The sequence below is a fragment of the Urocitellus parryii genome, chromosome 9 (assembly GCF_045843805.1).
Source record: "Urocitellus parryii isolate mUroPar1 chromosome 9, mUroPar1.hap1, whole genome shotgun sequence".
NCBI lineage: Eukaryota > Metazoa > Chordata > Mammalia > Rodentia > Sciuridae > Urocitellus > Urocitellus parryii.
Genome location: NC_135539.1, coordinates 13,131,194 through 13,148,973, shown reverse-complemented (window position 1 = coordinate 13,148,973; position 17,780 = coordinate 13,131,194). Strand labels below are relative to the sequence as shown.

General features: G+C 48.8%; 1 protein-coding gene across 1 annotated transcript in view; it reads left to right on the top strand.

Moving 5' to 3' along the window:
* Positions 1 to 613: 613 nt before the first annotated feature.
* Positions 614 to 17,780, top strand: part of Tmc7 (transmembrane channel like 7) — a 29,934-nt gene continuing 12,767 nt past the window's right edge. Inside the window, exons 1-5 of the mRNA XM_026402485.2 lie at positions 614 to 713; positions 5,667 to 5,815; positions 9,155 to 9,322; positions 11,994 to 12,076; positions 15,913 to 16,058. Of these exons, the coding sequence (XP_026258270.1) occupies positions 5,686 to 5,815; positions 9,155 to 9,322; positions 11,994 to 12,076; positions 15,913 to 16,058 (527 nt within the window). The 5' untranslated portion in view covers positions 614 to 713; positions 5,667 to 5,685. The remainder of the gene's footprint in view (positions 714 to 5,666; positions 5,816 to 9,154; positions 9,323 to 11,993; positions 12,077 to 15,912; positions 16,059 to 17,780) is intronic.

Below are 17,780 nucleotides of genomic sequence, written 5' to 3'. Positions count from 1 at the left end.
CTGTCACCCAGTTCCGAGGCCTTTCTCCCTGTGGCGTAAGGTCTGCCCCTGCTTGTGGCTGCCCCAGGGAAGCCGAACTTCTTACCCAGAGCCCCGGGCTCAGGAGCTACAGACCACCAGGCCCTTTGATGACCTAGGGCTGGAAGGGAGAGCACCCCTCCTGTTGTGTCCTTTGGTTAAAATAAGTCACAGGTCCAGCTCAGAATTAGAGCTCTGAGGTTGTACAGCCTAAAGCTCGTTTGCACACACACGTGCAGAAAGTGAACGCATTTTCGGACTATGATTACTATTATTTTGTGTGAGTGCTGAGCACGCCATGAGCACTGTGAACAGAATAGGGTCCAGGTGATTCTGCTCCTGGCCTGGGCTGGTGAATGTCTGCAAGGTGGTGGCCTGGCGGGCTGATATTCCAGCAGGTTTGTGTGTTGGCCCCCAGGCCTGCCGCAGTGAAGGGTGGTTTTCTTTTCTCCCCTAGAGAATCAGTTGGTGGAAGGCTTCTCCTCGCCACCTGTGAACTTCCTGCAAGAATTGCCAAGCTACCGCTCGGTGGCCCGCAGGAGGACCACCATCCTTCCCCGGGACAAGCAGAGCGGCACCCTGCTGAAGCCCGCCGACTCCTACGGCTCCCACCTGGAGGGAGGCATCACCAAGAACCTCAGCAGCCAGTCCATCCGCAAGTACGCGCTCAACATCTCCGAGAAGCGGCGACTGAGGTGCGCGACCCCCGGAGCTGCGCGGGTGCTCTGCACGGGGATGAGCTTGTGCACCGGCCGTGTTCCCTGGGAGCTCACGTCACTGGACCTTGCTTCCTTAGGGCTGCCGAGAGGTCACGGAGACACCCAAACCCGTGACAGCTCACAGATTATCAGCCTCCTCCTCCTGCTTTTGATGAGCCGCCTCCTCCTGCTCATGATGCTCTTCCTTCTCTTCCTCCTCCTCCTCCTCCTGCTCCTGATGCTCCTCCTCCTCCTCCTGATGCTCCTCCTCCCCCTCCTCCTGCTCCTGCTCCTCCTCCTTCTCTTCCTCTTGATGCTCCTCCTCCCCCTCCTCCTCCTCCTGATGCTCCTCCTACTCCCCCTCCTCCTCTGCTCCCCTCCTCTTCCTCCTTCTCCTCTTCCTCCTCCTCCTCCTTCTCCTCCTGCTCCTGATGCTCCTCCTCCTCCTGATGCTCTTCTTCCTCTTTCTCCTCCTCCTCCTCTTCCACCTCCCCCTCCTCCTCCTGCTCCTGATGCTCCTCCTCCCCCTCCTCCTGCTCCCTCTCCTCCTCCCCCTCCTCCTCTCCTCCTCCTACTCCCCCTCCTCCCCTCCTCATCCTCCTCCTCTTCCTCCTCCTCCTCCTTCCCCTCCTCCTGCTCCTGATACTCCTCCTCCCCCTCCTCCTGCTCCTGATGCTCCTCCTCCTCCCCCTCCTCTTCCTCCTCCCCCCTCCTCCTCCCCTTTTCCCTTCCTCCCCCTCCTCCTCTTCCTCCTCCCCCTCCTCCCCTCCTCCTCCTCCCCCTTTTCCCCCTCCTCCTCCACTTCCTCCTCCCTGCCTCCTCCCCTCCTCCTCCTCTTCCTCCCCCTCCTCCTCCTCCTCCCTCCTTCTCCTTCTTCCTCCTCTTCCTCCTCCTCCTCCTCCTGCTCCTGGTGCTCCTCTTCCTCCTCCTCCTGATGCTCCTCCTCTCCCTCCTCCTCCTCCTGATGCTCCTCCTCCCCCTCCTCCTGCTCCTGATGCTCCTCCTCCCCCTCCTCCCCTCCTCTTCCTCTCCTCTTCCTCCTCCTCCTCCTTCCCCTCCTCCTGCTCCTGATGCTCCTCCTCCCCCTCCTCCTGCTCCTAATGCTCCTCCTCCCCCTGCTCCTGCTCCTGATGCTCCTCCTCCTCCCCCTCCTCCTCTTCCTCCTCCCCCTCCTCCTCTTCCTCCTCCCCCTCCTCCTCTTCCTCCCTCCCCCCTCCCCTCCTCCTCCCCCTCCTCCTCCTCCCCCTCCTCCCCCCTCCTCCTCTTCCTCCTCCCCTCCTCCTCCTCCCCTCCTCCTCCCCACCTCCTCCCCTCCTCTTCCCCCTCCTCCTCCTCTTCCTCTCCCTTCTCCTCCCCCTCCTCCTCCTTTTCCTCCTCCTCTTCTTCCTCCTCTTCCTCCTTCTCCTCCTGCTCCTGATGCTCCTTCCCCCTCCTCCTGCTCCTCCTGCTCCTCCCCCTCCTCCTCCTCCTCCTCAGTCCTGGGGATTGAACTTAGGGATACTCTACTCCTGAGCCACATCCCCAGCTTGTTTGATTTTGAGACAGGGTCTCCTTAAGTTGCTGAGCCTGGCCTTGAATTTGCGATCCTCCTGCCTCAGCCTCTTGACAGCTGGGTTTCCGAGCCTGTGCCACCAGGCCTGGCTGAGAGGAGGACTTTGTAGTCTGCCCTCCCCGCCATTCCTGCAGAATTCAAAGCCTGATTTTTCCCATTGGTCTGACACAGTGGCTGAAGTGGTATTTCTGCCTAATGCTTGATCTGAGGTCGCCCGGGGCAGTAGCACGGACATAGTGCATGGCGCCACACCTTCCATTGTAGCTTTACAAACCTGTGGTGGTTTTTCTTTTCTTTTTCTTTTCTTTTCTTTTTATTTATTTAGGTGTTGGGCATGGAACCCAGGGTCATGCACGCTAGGCGAGTGCTCTGCACTGAGCCGTACCCCCAGGTCTCTGATTTTGAATATGGGGGTAGGTTGTCATATGCATTCAAAAACATGGGAATAAAGCCAGACTTTACAAGTATCCTTTATTTCCCACTATTTCAGACTGATGGATTTTGAATTCTTGTAAAATACCTCTGCTGAATGCCAAACCTCTCCACATCCAAGAAGGAAACGCATTTTCTATTTTTCTTTCCTTTTTTTTTTAATAACCTGAGATTGAACTCAGGGGCACTTATCCACTGAGCCCCATCCCCAGCCCTATTTTGTATTTTATTTAGAGACAGGGTCTCACTGAGTTGCTGAGTGCCTCGCTTTTGCTGAGGCTGGCTTTGAACTTGCGATCCTCCTGCCTCAGCCTCCCCAGCCGCTGGGATGACAGGATGACAGGTGTGTGCCACTGTTGAAATTGCATTTCCTTCTGCCCAGAAATTCCCGAGCTGGTTGTAGAAGTGGCACTGATAGAACCTGAGGGCAGGTCTGACTGATTCACAGCGAACCCTAGAACTTGGCGGCGGCAGAAATGATAACCCCAGAGCTGCTAGCTCCTGTGCATGACCCAGCAGTGCCGTCCGGGCCCCTGGTTCCCTCTGACCTGCCCCCAGCCTGGGTTTCTCAGCCTCTGCACTGTTGGTCATCCACCTGCGGGGACAGGTGACTTGTGGGCTCTGCCTTGTCGGATGAAGCCGCATCCCTGGCCTCTGCCTGCTGATGCCAATAGCATCTTCCCCCCAGAGGTTGTGACAGTCAAGGGTGTCCCCAGATATGGCCTGATGTGCCCTGGGGTGGGGAAAATTGCCCCCAGTCGGAACTGCTAGTGGAGGGGTCGGCACTTTATCAACCCAACCACACATCAGGCACTGGAGGCTCGTTTGAGGAAGGCTCGAGCCTCGCCCCTGGACAGGAGTCCCCTGTCTGATGGAGGAGGACAGGCTGAAGGGAGGGTGGAGGCGGGTGCCACATGCTTGGGGACAAGCCAGTCACTGGTTGTGCCGTTCAAGTATGCTTCCCCACACTCCTCCCCGCCCCCCTCTCCCCTGCCGGCCTTGGGCACCCTCTTTCCCTCTTTCCCTCTTTCCCCTGCCCCTCCACCCCTTGGCCTTGGGCTCCTCGTGCAGATCCCCCCAGGGAGCCATGGTTGTGGGACCTCGGGACGGCTGGACATTGTCTGCAAAGGCTAAGATCACGTGGCAGCCGCGGGGCCCCACGTGGCCTCTGTCACACCCCTGGGCTCTGCTTTTGCAGCAGGACAGCAGACAATTCCTAGCGACCAGCGCGGCTGGGCCCCTGCAGCCCTGCATTTACCGGCACAGACATGTGCATTTCATGTGCTTTCCCGATGTTCATGTTTTAACATCTTTTAAAATTTTTTTAACCATTTAAAACTGTGAAAGGCAGTCACCGCTTGAGGCTCGATGTGGTGCATGAGTCATTAACCTCTGATCCTGTCCCCAGGGCCCCAGAGGGCATTTGACAATGTGTGGCGATGGATTTAGTTGTCACACGGAGGGATGAGCTCCTGGCATCGAGGCAGTAAGAGAGTGGGAATGCCACCAAGCCTCCTCCTGTGCGCAGGACGGCTCCCTGGCGAGGGACTGTCAGCCAGGCGGGTTGAGCAGCTGGTAGCGGCTCAGCTGGTGCCTGACTCACAAGGACACTGACGGAGGGACTGACTTCGAGACTGGTTTTAACAGCAGGACATACCAAGACCCCGAGGGCAGGGTCAGGAAATCGAGGGAGAGACCAGGGGTAGGACAGAGGGGCCTGGAGGCTGCCTGCCTGAGAGGACCTGGATCCTCACCGTAAGGAGGTGCCGTTCATTCTGTGCATAGTGATGGGACATAAACTAGACTATATCTCTGACCTGTCTGTCTGTCTGTCTATGCACCTGAATGTCATCCACACTCATGGGAAAGCGGTTTGCTTCCCGTGGAATCAGGAGCAGTGCATGCTTTTAATCCGAGGACTCTGGACTCTGTGCTCATTAGGGTACACATACTTAACGAGCACCTACTAAGTGCCAGGTGCCATGCTAGGTGCTGGGTATAGAGTGTCCAGCAAAGCAGGCCCCGAGCAGGATTGTCACGGAATCTACTGTGTACCAGGCACAGAGGCCACAACCACAAATCCCACATATTCTTGACCTTTAAAGAGCTTGCGGTGTAGCGGGGGAGATGGACATTGAACTTCTGTACCACTGAGGAGGATGCGGTTTGAAAAGAAGGGGTGTCCTGAGTGGGAAGATAGGGAGCCTGACCTACTGAGGTGGGGGAACAGGTCAGATGTGGCTCTGTAGAGTCACTTTACTGGGTGCAGAGTAGCCGTCACGTGGATGTCATTGTGGTAAAGTGCACATCCCATAACACTGACCATTGAAATCACCGACAGTGCCTAATTCTGTGACGCTAAGTGTGTTGAGAGTGTTGTGCAGCTGTCGTGGTTGTCCACCCCCAGAAATGGTTTCTCCAACCTAGTGGGAAACTCTGTACCTTTTAAACAGCCATATCCTCTTCCCCTCTCCCCAATCCTGGGCAACTGGGAACCTGCTTTCTGTGTCCATAAATCTGCCAGTTCTAAACATTCCATGTAAATGGAAACATACAGCAAGTGGCCTTTTGTTTGGAGTCATTTCAAGTTCTCTTAGGTATCAGTACTTCGTTTTTTTCATGGCTGAGTAATATTCCACCACATAGAGACAGACTACTTTTTGTTTATCTGTTTTTCCATTCATGGACATTTGGGTTGTTTGCATCTTTTGGCTCTGAATAATGCTACTATGCACATTCAGAGTGAGTGTTTTACGTGAGAACTCTCTTTTCATTTATTCTGGGATCGTTGGTAGAAGTGGAATTCCGGGTCCTATGATTTGGAGGAACAGCCAACTGTCTCCCATAGGGTCTGTGCCCAGCAGCTGATCATGAGGACCTTCTGCTGGAGCCCTCTTCTGTGCCGATGCCGAGGTCTGACGCTGACGTTGCTGTCATTGTCATGGTCATTTTTTTTTTAAATGCAGGGACATTCAGGAGACCCAGATGAAGTACCTGTCTGAGTGGGACCAGTGGAAGCAGTACAGCAGCAAGTCTTGGAAGCGGTTCCTGGAGAAGGCGCGCGAGATGACCACCCACCTGGAGCTGTGGCGCCAGGACATCCGCAGCATAGAAGGTACCTGCGCTGCGCACAGTCGGTCCCGCTGAGGTGCCGGGGGCTGGGGGCGGCCGGCCTCCCTCTCCCCAGGCTCAGCGGACAGGGAGCTTTTCCTCCTGCGACAGACGTGAGCAGCAAGCCATGCTTGGGCTTAGCAGGGCCAGTGGCACCGGGAGAAGCACAGGGGCCCCTGCTCCGGAGGGGCCTGGGGATCTGCTGTGCTAATGGAGATGCTCAGGATGTTCCTCTCATTCCAGCCCAGATGTGTCGCTTGGTGTCACCGAACTGAGTGTCTGCATTTTTATTCATTTATAAGCAGTATTGAGGGACAGGGCTCAGAGGCGGTGGCTATGGAAACCCTAGGAACCGCAGCTTCCCCCTGATGGGGAGAATGGAGGGCACAGGTTACAGTCACAGGGTACCATAGAGGGAGGGGGGCTTCATAGATATAAATTTCCAGCCGGGCGCCTTGGCACACACCTGTAATTCCAGTGGCACTGGAGGCTGAGACAGAAGGATAGGAAGTTGGAGGACAGTCTCAGCAACTTAGTGAGACCCTGTCTTAAATGAATGAATGAGTGAGTGAGTGAGTGAGTGAATGAATGAATGAATGAATACAAATAAAAGAAAGACAAAAGAAGAAAGAGGAATGTTTTTCCTTAGAGTTCTAGAAGCTGGACAAGCCTTGCTAAGTGCCCATCTGACTCTGTGGGTGTTAAGAGGCTGGGAGACCCTGGAAGGGACCAGCAGGAGGCCCCTGGTGTCTCTCCTTACAAGGGCACTGATTCCATCACGAGGCCCCGCCCTCATGACCTCATCCTTATTCACCTCCTGAGGACCCACCTCCAACACCATGACCTTGAGGGGCTGGGGTTCCAGTATAGGAAAATTGGAAGGGGGGGGGGGATAATATGGGAATATTCAGTGCACAAAAATGGGAAGTTATGCCAAAATATGAAATCGGAAATATTCAGTATCTGGGTGACTTGGGCAAGTTGGGGGGTGGGGCCTCTTAGGGTTACATAGTTTCTACCAAAACCCACAAGGATGTACAAGCACCAGCTCACACTGCTAAGGCGGAAACTTTGTAAAGGTGTTCATAAGAAACGTGGCAGGATAAGTCTGGAAGAATTGATCGCTTCCATTATTCCTATTAAAAAATCTAACAATGGGTGATCTTTTACCTTTGGTCATATATTACCTTTCATTGATTGATTGATTGATTTTTGTACTGGGATGGAACCCAGGGTCGCTTTACCACTGAGACACATCCCTAGCCCCTTTTTTATTTTTGATTTTGAGACAGAGTGTCACTAAGTTGCTTAGGGGCCTCATTAAGTTGCTGAGGCTGGCCTCAAACTTGTGATCCTCCTGCCTCCGCCTCCCATGTTGCTGGGATGACAGGTGCGAGCCATAAAGGGGCCTCCTAGGTTCCCTTAAAACTTTAACCACACACTCTGTACTTTTTTCTCTTTGAGACTTAAGCATCGTTTGTTTGGAAGGCAATCATAGAAGCTAGTCTTTGTTCGTCTTTATGAACCAGGTGTGGTGTTACACGTTTACTCATCTGATCTCAGTGCTCACAGTCACCCTTCATAGAGGTATGCATCACTTGCTTGGCTTAGAGGAGTCAAGGTACTTGTGCCAACTCGCTCAGCCTGGCTGAGAAAGGGCTGGGCTTTGGGCTCTGCAGTCAGGCTTCAGACAGCCTGGCGTTAGCTCGGTCAGGAAATGACGTGGGTGCTAGAGGGTGGCTTCTCCCTGGGAACTGGGGCTTTGATTTTCTCCTGTTGCTCTTCTTCTCCTGACGTTCCTTGGCTGGCTGGGTGCTCCTTTGGGAGGGATCGAAGGTGTCACTCATTTCCTCTGACAAGGTCGCTGGGCGTGGGAGGCAGAGCGTGTGTCATGTACCTTTAGTCTCCGGAGGTTAAGTTCTTCGCCCCCACCAAGAACAAGCATGCTCACTCCGGATGCTTCTCACTCTGCTCAGCCGTTTACCTGGCAGGGGACTCAGTCAGTGTGATTGACGCAAGAAGAAAGAAGAAAATCATGCTCATCCCAACAGAGGCAGGAAAACCATCCACCCACCTCACTTCTCATTCTAACCAAATGAGAAAGACATGAGGCCTTTTGTAATCTGGTTTTTTAAAGTCTATGGGAATTCGACAGCAGATACCAGATTTAATGAAATATCAAAAAATTTGCCCCCTTGAGATTGAAAATGAAGGAAAGGTGCTCATGATCCCAGATTCTACTCAGCGTCATCCACAATGTCCTACCCAGCCCAACACAATGGGGTTCAAAGGGATAATAATTGGAAAAGAAGAAATAAAACACCATCCTTTTTTGGCAGATGACATGGTATGGATATAGAAAGTAAGAAAGCAATTATTAGACTTAACACTTATTAGCCTTGACCTGTGAATTTAGCAAGGTTGTTAATTTAGCATGCTTTGTATATAAAATCAGATAAAATCAGTTGAATCAGTTAATTATATTAAATTGTATTTCTAGATACCAGCAAAAATATTTAGAAAATGAATTTTAGTGATGTAATTTATAATAGCACCCAAAGTCATATCTATAAACATATCTAAAGAAAAGTGTATAATAATTATGTGCAGAAAACGATAAAATATTATTGAGAGAAATTAAAGAAAACCTATATACCATGTTCATGGAGCAGACAATTCCATATTACCACTTCTCTTCAAACTGACCTATGTATTTCATGTCATCTCAGCAGTGTGTGGGAGTGTGAGTGTGAGTGTGTGTGTGGAAATGAATAAAGGGGAGAGACTATGATCATCCCAGCAGGTGAAAAGAAAGCATTGATCTGAAATTTATATTGAAATGCAAAATGTCAAGGATCCAGATCTAGGGCTGTGATAAGGAAGAACAAGCTCAAAGATGCCCCGTTCCACACGTGAAGTCTTACTGTAAGTGTGCCACAATTAAGACAGTCTGGTATTTGAGGTAAGGATAGACCCGTGGAACAGGACAGAGTTCAGAAAAATGTACGTGCATATATAGTGAACTGATTTCCAAAAGTGGGGGCATCCGTCGGTGATGTTGAGTCAACCAGATATTCACATAGGAAAAGACAGGGCGCTCTTCCCCATCTTTACAGGGTTCTTAAGTGTTTGGTTCAAGGTTGGGAGTAGGTCTGTATGTGAGTAACGCAAACACTGGAAATTAGAGCTTGAAAGGCAGCCAGAGAATAAGACATTCTTTCCCTCTGCGCCCCGCCAAGACTCCTCCATCTTCAGCTTTGTCTGGCTGATTGAATCTCCTGTGTGTAGTAGGTCAATATTCCTGATGAATGATGTCCAAACTTCTCTCTTTTTTTTTCCCCAGGGAAATTTGGCACCGGAATTCAGTCCTATTTTTCCTTTTTGCGGTTCCTGGTGTTGCTGAATTTGGTGATATTTCTGATCATCTTTATGCTGGTCCTGCTCCCTATCTTGCTGACCAAATACAAAATCACCAACAGCACCTTTGTGCTCATTCCGTTTAAAGATATGGGTGAGTTTGAGGCCTGGGTTACTATGATGCATGTTCTTTTCACTAACTCGCTACAGAGCTTCCTATATGAGGAATCTTCATTCTGAGTCTTAGGTGACTGTATTAGTCAGGATGAGTGAGACTGTGCTGCAGAAACAAATGACCCCATAACCCTCAGTGCCTAAATAACTCCAAAGGTTTATTTCTCACTCACAGTCCTTCTCTATCATGGGTTGGTGGTCTATACTCTGGAGCCCAAGCTGATGGGGCTGCCTCTACCTGGCCATAGTCACTGTGGCTCAGGGGGAAAGTACTGGCTCCTGATGCTTCTGCTTGGAGATGCCTCGTGGCCATTTTTCTGCCATATCTCATTGGACAAAGCAGGCTACTCAGCCACTCCAGAATACATCAGGGCATTTGGGAGGAGCAGTGCAGGGTGGGGAAGTGGAAATGTTTAGCAAACATAATGTAACGCCCTCTTCCAGGACTTTGAGGTTTTAATCTCTGTTAAGGGTGATGCTCAGGGTCTTCCTTCCTTGAACAAATATTCATGGAGCACCGACCGGCATGTGCTGGATGAGAGCCGGCCACAGGGACTTCAGCAGACAGTTCCTGTCTTCATCCACAGCATCTTGTGCTCTGGCAGTAGATGGGTTTTGTGAAATTACAGCACACGATGAACCATGTAACATGAATTTGGCCCTGACAGGGGCAAAGAGTAGGGTGCTGCTAGGTTGAACACCGGGTCACTGGAGGCTGAAGGATCCCCAGATCCCTCTCTGAAGGCAGAGCCTCTAAGCAGATCCCCGGGGGATGGGGTGAGGAGGAGGCAGCTATTGAAGGACAGGGAGAACCTCAGGCAGAGGAATGGGTTCTGCCAAGGCTCAGAGACGGGAAATAAGCCGGTGTCTCAGAGGGGCTGGAAGCCTGGCGTGCCAGCTGGCAATCCTGCACAGGGCAGGGCTGGCTGGGAAGCAGCTTAGACGTCATCTGTGTCTGGATTTTCTTTCTCTTTTGTTTTATAAGCTGACTGTCTGTTGAACCCTGCCCTGGAGCCTTAGGTATAGGTAATGTGTGGGCGTGGCCAGGTTCCTGTAATACCTTATTAACAACCGACCAACCGAGGGCAGCGGGCTGCACTTGGCCATGGACTCTAGGCTGGAGGATAGTGAGGAAGGAGCAGCAGGCCTGAGTCAGAAGAGAGAGATGGCGTCTCCTCTGTCTACCTGCCTGGGCTCATGCAGCCTTTTGAGCACCTTATCTACACCCAACTGCTGCTGGTCTTTCTCTGCCATTGGTGGTGAGCTTTCCAAGGGCAGGAAACACCTCTTAGTTATGTTTTTTATCTCCAACATCTACCTAGGGCACAGTGGTGAAGAAATGTTTGTTGAATGAATACACAAACACACTCATGTTAGAATTATAAGATGGTAGAGCTGGGATTGGTTTTGGGGGAACTGATTCAACATCTTGATTTGATTTATTTATTGGTTCTGAGGATTAAACCCCCCAGGGGTCTTAACCACTGAGCCACATCCCCAGGTCCCTTTTTAAATATTTTATTTAGAGACAGGGTTTCACTGAGTTGTTTAGGGCCTCGCTGTTGCTGAGGCTGACTTTGAATCTCTGCTCCTCCTGCCTCAGCCTCCCCAGCCACTGGGATTGCAGGCGTGTGCCACTGCACCCGGTAATGCCTTTATTTTAACAAAGGGGAAACCAAAGCCATCCAAAAGAAGTGGTAGATTGAGTTCTTTTCCTGAATTTGTCACTTTCCTGTAAGTGTGACTTTAGGGTGACTCCCACTGTGGGTAGTGAATTCTCCTTGTCTCATGGTTATTGACCCTTGCTGCATGACTCATTTTGTCTAGCAAAGTGCTGACTTGAAATGCCCTCTTGTTGTGTCCCTGTGACATACTATGAGAAGAGCATGCCCCCGGTACACCTTGCCTCTTCAGCCCAGGCCCCAGAGTGAGGTTCTGAGGAATAGATCTGAGCCCAACAAACGCTCAGCCTAAATCAGCTAAATGAACTGCAGCTGCAAGCCCACAAGTGAGACAACAAACTTTTGACTTTTTTGGTCACTGAGACTACGAGATCATTTGTTATGCAGTGGTAGCTGACGCATGCATCAGGGGAGTGAGGGAATGGTCCGAGCATACGGTAGGTAGTATCACTAAAACCGGTGCTAAGATTCTGTTGAATAATTATAGATATGTAAATATATCAATTTTTAATGAAACTGAAGGGATGATACAGATGTAAAAGATCTAATATATCAGATGTGCTTAAAATGGGATAACAGTTCTGTCAATCACATATTGACAATCTCAAAGCATGTACAAACATGAACACGGAAGCACGAGACACACAAGCAGAAAGTGTTCTGAATGTGAACTCAGTACAAAATGCACAGAAAAGACACATGGCCCCAAATTCAGGAAGAATAGTGAAGGAACTGCTAGAAAGAGAAGCAGGAGAGAGATAAAAATAAATGTTATCGTATTTAGATGCTTTGGGTTTGGAAATAGAAAATCAGAAAGGTATGCACACATGCATGCACAGATAGGCAAATCTCCGAGACGCGTCTAAATGTGCACAGTTACGTGCTGATGCACACAAATTGCCACAGAGGAGGGAGTCCCAGAGACTGCAGACTGTCGCCAACCGACCTTCCTGCTTTTGTGTCTTGCAGATATTCAGTGTACCATATACCCCATAAGTAGTTCTGGACTTATCTACTTTTACAGTTACATCATAGACTTGCTTTCCGGCACTGTGAGTATTTAACCCAACCTTTTTTTGGACCCTTCCAAGTGCTAGAAGGGGGTTGACGCAAAGCTCGGTTTCCTGCATGTCCACGGTGAGAGCCAAACACCCGTGTGGACGCCTCACCCGGTGGAAGAAGCAGGATGCGTGGTGACCTGCTAGAACCCACGTGTCCTTTTCCCCCTGTCCCTGACACCTTCATATTGACCTACAACAAGAGGCTGAGTTTGCCCACAGAAAGAAGGTTCAGAGAGAACGGAGCTGGAGAGAGTCGATTGATTCCTCTGACCTTGGAAAGTTCAGGGCGTGGCTGAGGCTGAGGCTCCTGTACCCAGAAGCCCCACAAGGAGACGTGTGATTTGCAGACTCAGAGCACACGTGGCCACCTGCCTGTCACAGGCACACACACACACACACACACACACACACGGTGCACACATGTGGACATACACAGATCCCTGGAAATCCCTTAAATGTTTATCGATCCCAGGCCAATCCCTTGGCTCTAGATGAAATAAATCTTATTTCCAGGCCCTGGGGACTTTTGCCCTTGTAGGTTTCATGTAGTTGGGTAAGTTTTTTTATGGTCTGTGTGCCAAGGCTTTGGAGAGGAGAAGAGAATGTGCACTTTTGTTTCTATTAGAAGATTTACTTAATTACTTAGATAATGTGACACTGTTGCATAGTTGTTGTGAAAAAGAATGTATACAGAGTGCCTCCCCCCACCACCAGAGGGCAGCAGACTTTCCACACCAGGGTTTGCCCTCTCCCTGATCTTTATACACTCCAGGGTCTTTTCTTTTTTTGGTACCAGGGATTTAACCAGGGGCACTTAACCACTGAGCCCCATCCCCAGTCCTGTTTTGTATTTTGTTTAGAGACAGGGTCTTGCTGAGTTGCTTAGTGCTTCACTCTTGCTGAGGCTGGCTTTGAACTTACAATCCTCCTGCCTCAGCCTCCGGAGCTGCTGGGATTACCTGCTGTGCACTGCTGAGCACACCCCACTTCATGGTCTTGCTTGCTGTCTTGTGGTATGGATTTTTCAGGTCCCCTGTTGATGGACATCAGGTCTCCTCTGTTTTCCTCCTTGGTAAACAACGCCATGGGGAACATCCCTCTACTGCCTGCCCTGTTTCTACTTTCCTTGTGTGTGGTCTCTTCCTTTTCCTGGCATCTCCCTGCCACCCACGGAGGTATCTGAGGTATTCCTTCCATCACACCATAAGAAGAATTTTCTGTGTTTTTTTTCTTTTTTGCAAAGGATACCTTTGGGGTTGGAAAATAAATCCTTGTTTTATTTTTTGTTGTTGCAGGACTTTGCGTACTAAGCAAGGCCTCTACCACTGAGCTGTACCCCCAAGCCTGTTTTTTTATTTTCTTAAGTTGCATTGAGATAACATTCACTTGCCCCTATAATTCAGTCACTTCAAACATACAGTTGAATGGTTTTCGGTATGTTCAGAGGCATACTGTGATCACCACAGCCAATTTTAGAACCTTTTCATTACCTCAAAAGAAAGCTTACACCTCCCAGACTTCAAATCAGCCCTGGGTAGTTGTTAATATATTTCTGTCTCAAAAATGCCGATTTTGGAATCTGCTCAGTGGTAGAGGGTTTGCCTAGCATTCACAGAGTTCTGGGTTCAATCTCCAGAACTGAAAAGAAAAAAAAAAATTACACAGAACAAAAAATAAACAGATGGAATCATATACTATGTGGCCTTCTGTGAATGGCTTCTTTCACTTGCTGTCACATTTTCAAGGTTCATGCAGGCTGCAGAGGTCAGTACCTTGTTCCTTTTCCTGGTGCAATATCCTGTTGGAGGATGTGTCTGTGGAGGAAGTCTGCATGGTGTGCATCTGCTCAGGATGGATGTTGGAGTTGTTTCCATCTTTGATCTGCTATGCACAGTGCTGCCATCGTGTGGACATATGCCTTCATTCCTCTTGGGTAGATACTCAAGGAGGGTTTAGCATTTTGAGAAACTGCCCCTCCTCCCAGCTACCTACTCTACCTTGCATTCTTCCCAGCAGCGCATGAGCATTCCAGTTTCTCCATATCCTTATCAACACTTGTCTTTATCTGACCTTCTCATCCTAGCCATCTTAGATTGTGTGAAGTGGTATCTCTTTGTGGATTTTATTTGCATTTCCCTCATGACTAATAACACTGAGCTCAGTGGCCATTTCTGCATCTTTTTTTTTTTTTTGACAAGCATCTATTTGGATTCTTTGCTTATTTTAAAATTGGATTATCTGTCTTTTGATTGTTGAGTTATGGATTTTTTTTAAACAATGTTCAAAGTGTATTTTTTCTTAGTTGTAGATGAACACAGTACCTTTATTTTGTTTGTTTTTATGTGGTGCTGAGGATCAAATCCAGCGCCTCACACATGTGAGGCAAGCGCTCTACCGCTGAGCCACAACTCCAGCCCCAAGTTATGAGTTCTTTAGATATGCTAGGTACAACTCTTGAAGCATAAGTGTTTTTAATTTTGCTGGTGAATTTTTAAAATTTATGGTTTTTTTTTCCTTTTATTGCTTGTGCTTTGGGTGTCCTTAAACATTCATTGCTAAATCTAAGGCACGAGGATTTTAATTTTTATCGTGGTAAACACATAGCAGAAAACTCACCATCTTAACCACTTTTAAGTGTAAATGCAGAAGTGTCAAAGTTATCCACATTGTTGCACAATAGATCTCTACCAACTTTCTCATCTTGCAAATCTGAAATTCTATATTCGTTAAACAATTGCCCCTTCGCCCTCCCCGAAAGTCCCTGGGATCTACCATTATACTTTGTGAGTCTGTGAATTTGACTACTCTAGAGACTTCATATGAGCAGGAATCCTGCAGTCCTTGTCTTTTTGTGACTGGATTTTCTCACTTAGTATAATGTCCTTAAGTTTTGTGTGAGTTGTAGCATGTAGGATTTCCTGCCTTCCCAAGACTGAGTCATATCGCATTTGCTATCGTTTGTTCAGGGTTATGAAGATTCAGTTCTCTGTTGTCTTCTAAACACTTCATGGCTTGGGCTCTTTCCTTTGGTCCATTTTAAGCTAATCTTCATATGCAATGTGAGGTCGAGGTCCAACTTCATTCTTTTGCATGTGACTAGCTCATGGTCTCAGTGTGATTCATTGAAAAGACTGCTGTTTCCCCTTATCAAAAAAAAAAAAAATCAACTGGCTGTAGATATATCGGTTCATTTCTGAACTCCGGGTCTGGGCTGTCGATGAACGTGTCTATTCTTATTGCCAGTGCTGCACCGTCGTGGTCACTGTTGCTCTGTAATAAGTTTGGAAGTGGGAACACATGAGTCCTCCAGGTTTGTTCTTTCTTTCCCAAGATTGTTCTGCGTCTCTTGCAGCTTCCTGTAAACTGTAAGATCAGCTTGCCAATTTCTACAGAGAAGCCAGCTGGGATTCCACAGGGTTTGTGTTGTATCTGTAGATCCTTTTATAGAGTATTATCATGGATCTCCTGATCCATGAACATGGGATGTTTTCCTGTTTACTTTGATTTTCCCCCCAACAATGATTTATAGTATTCAGAGTATAAGATTTGCACTTATGTTAATTTCTTTTTCTTTTTGGTTCTGTGGCACATGGGACTATTTTCTTAATTTGATTTGAATAACTCACCCCATATTTTTATGCTTGGGTTTTGCCTTCTTCCCCAGACACTAACTGAGTGTCCCTTAGTCTCCTGGGGGCTCTTCCGATGTCTAGGGATATAGACATGAACAAAGACATGGAATGTGAGTTCCTTGAGTCAGAGACTCCTCTTCTGGTTGCCTGCCCTGAGCTCACCAGGCCAACTTCATGTCCTTGAATTGATTTCAGGGTTTCTTGGAGGAGACCAGCCTCTTTTATGGACATTACACCATCCATGGTATAAAGTTCCAGAACTTCACCTACGATCTGCCCTTGGCTTACTTGATAAGCACAATCGCCTACCTGGCCCTGAGCCTCCTTTGGATCGTGAAAAGGTAAGTTTACTCTGTCACTGCCTTAAAAAAAAAAAAAAAAAAAAAGAATTACTGTTGGTGGCTGGAGTCTCTTAGGACTCTGTGGACTCTGTTGCCCAAAAGATGAGCAGAGTCCGGGTTGGGCTTTGTCGGGAAGCCCTGGAGGAAAAGGAAGTCAGGACTGGGGAGCCTGAGGAGCTGCCTGCAGTTCTTCAGTCAGTTGTGACTGGGCACATCTGGCAATTCCACGTCCATGGGATTGCAAATGGCGGAAACCCAACTCTGGCTCACTGGGACAGAGGGGAATTGAGTGGCATCTTGGGAACCAAGGAAGGCAAGAAACTCATTTACAGGAAGGACAAAGACATAGCTATTGCTTAGGAACAGTAACAAAAACAAAGGCTCCCTCATCTTTGGGTCTCTTGTGTGGTGGCAGCTTGCTTAAGTGGCACGAGAGACCACTGACCTCCGACGCCCTAGGTCACAGGTGTAGAAATTCTTTGAAGAGACTCTTTTTCATTTGGGTGCCTAATTGTAACCCTCCATCGGTGGCCATTTGTAATCAGACTGTCTGTGATGGGCCACCATTGATTCAAGTGCCCCGGCTCCTGTCCTGTCCACTGTGGCCAGGGGGACTGGAACTGTAGGACAGCATGGCATTTTCCAAGTGGCTTAATGAGAGCAATTCCCAAGAAAGGATAGGAATATCAATTCCTTTAGTTATTCAGTTCAACAACTGGCCCACAAGGTATAATGGTCCCAACCCAATAGAGGTGTATTTCTGGAGCCGACATGAGACTTACTTAATTAGCAAATCTCAGGGTATGAAATCATTTAGGAACGTACATTTTGGGGAAAGCACCTCAAGTGGTTCTGATGCAAATTCTTTGCTGTGATTCTTTGGCAGAATGACCCACCATGGTCATCCCTTCCATTTCTGTTGCTCTTTATGCCTCCCTAAGAAATCCTAAATGACAGGCGTTTCATCTGCGAGGAAGGTGTGTGCTATTTGGTGTTTTTATATCATCAAGTGCCAAGGTGTATTTTTTCCCCTGAAAGCATTTGATTGAATAACAATTATGAAATGTCCAACAGAACTTGCCTCTGGTTTCATCAGGTGCTCATTAAATATTTGCCTTATTGACTATTTAAATCATTCATTCACTCATCTATCGATCAGCTAGCTAAAGTATAGTCCTGGCGCGGTGGATATAAAGCCAGGACACCTGCCTTCAGGGAATTTAAAACTTACACCGAGTGACGGACTGTAAACCATAAACAGATAAATAGGCAAATTGCAGATTAGGTTCATTGCTGTGATGTGGGGATCGCAATTTTAGATGGGGAGATTAGGAATCACAGGACATTTGAACTGAAATCTGAAGGATGATGCGTTAGTCAGTTTTCCCTTACTGTGAAATAAAAAAAAAATACCTGAGATAGGTAACTGCAAAGGAGGAAAGGTTTGTTTTGGCTCGTGGTTTTCAGAGGCGTTGGTCCATGGTTGTACGGCCCTGTTACTTGGAGTCTGTGGCAGTACGGGACATCACGGTGGGAGCACGTGGTGGAGAGTGAACTCACCTCCTTCCACTGGGCTCCACCTCTTCCAGGTTCCACCTCCCAGTAGCTCCAGGGACTTGGGACCAAGCAGCACATGAGCTTCCCAGGGACACTCTGGATCCAAATCATGGCTGATAGGAAGGAGTCAGCCATGGGAAGAGTTGGGAAGAGCCCTGGAGAGAG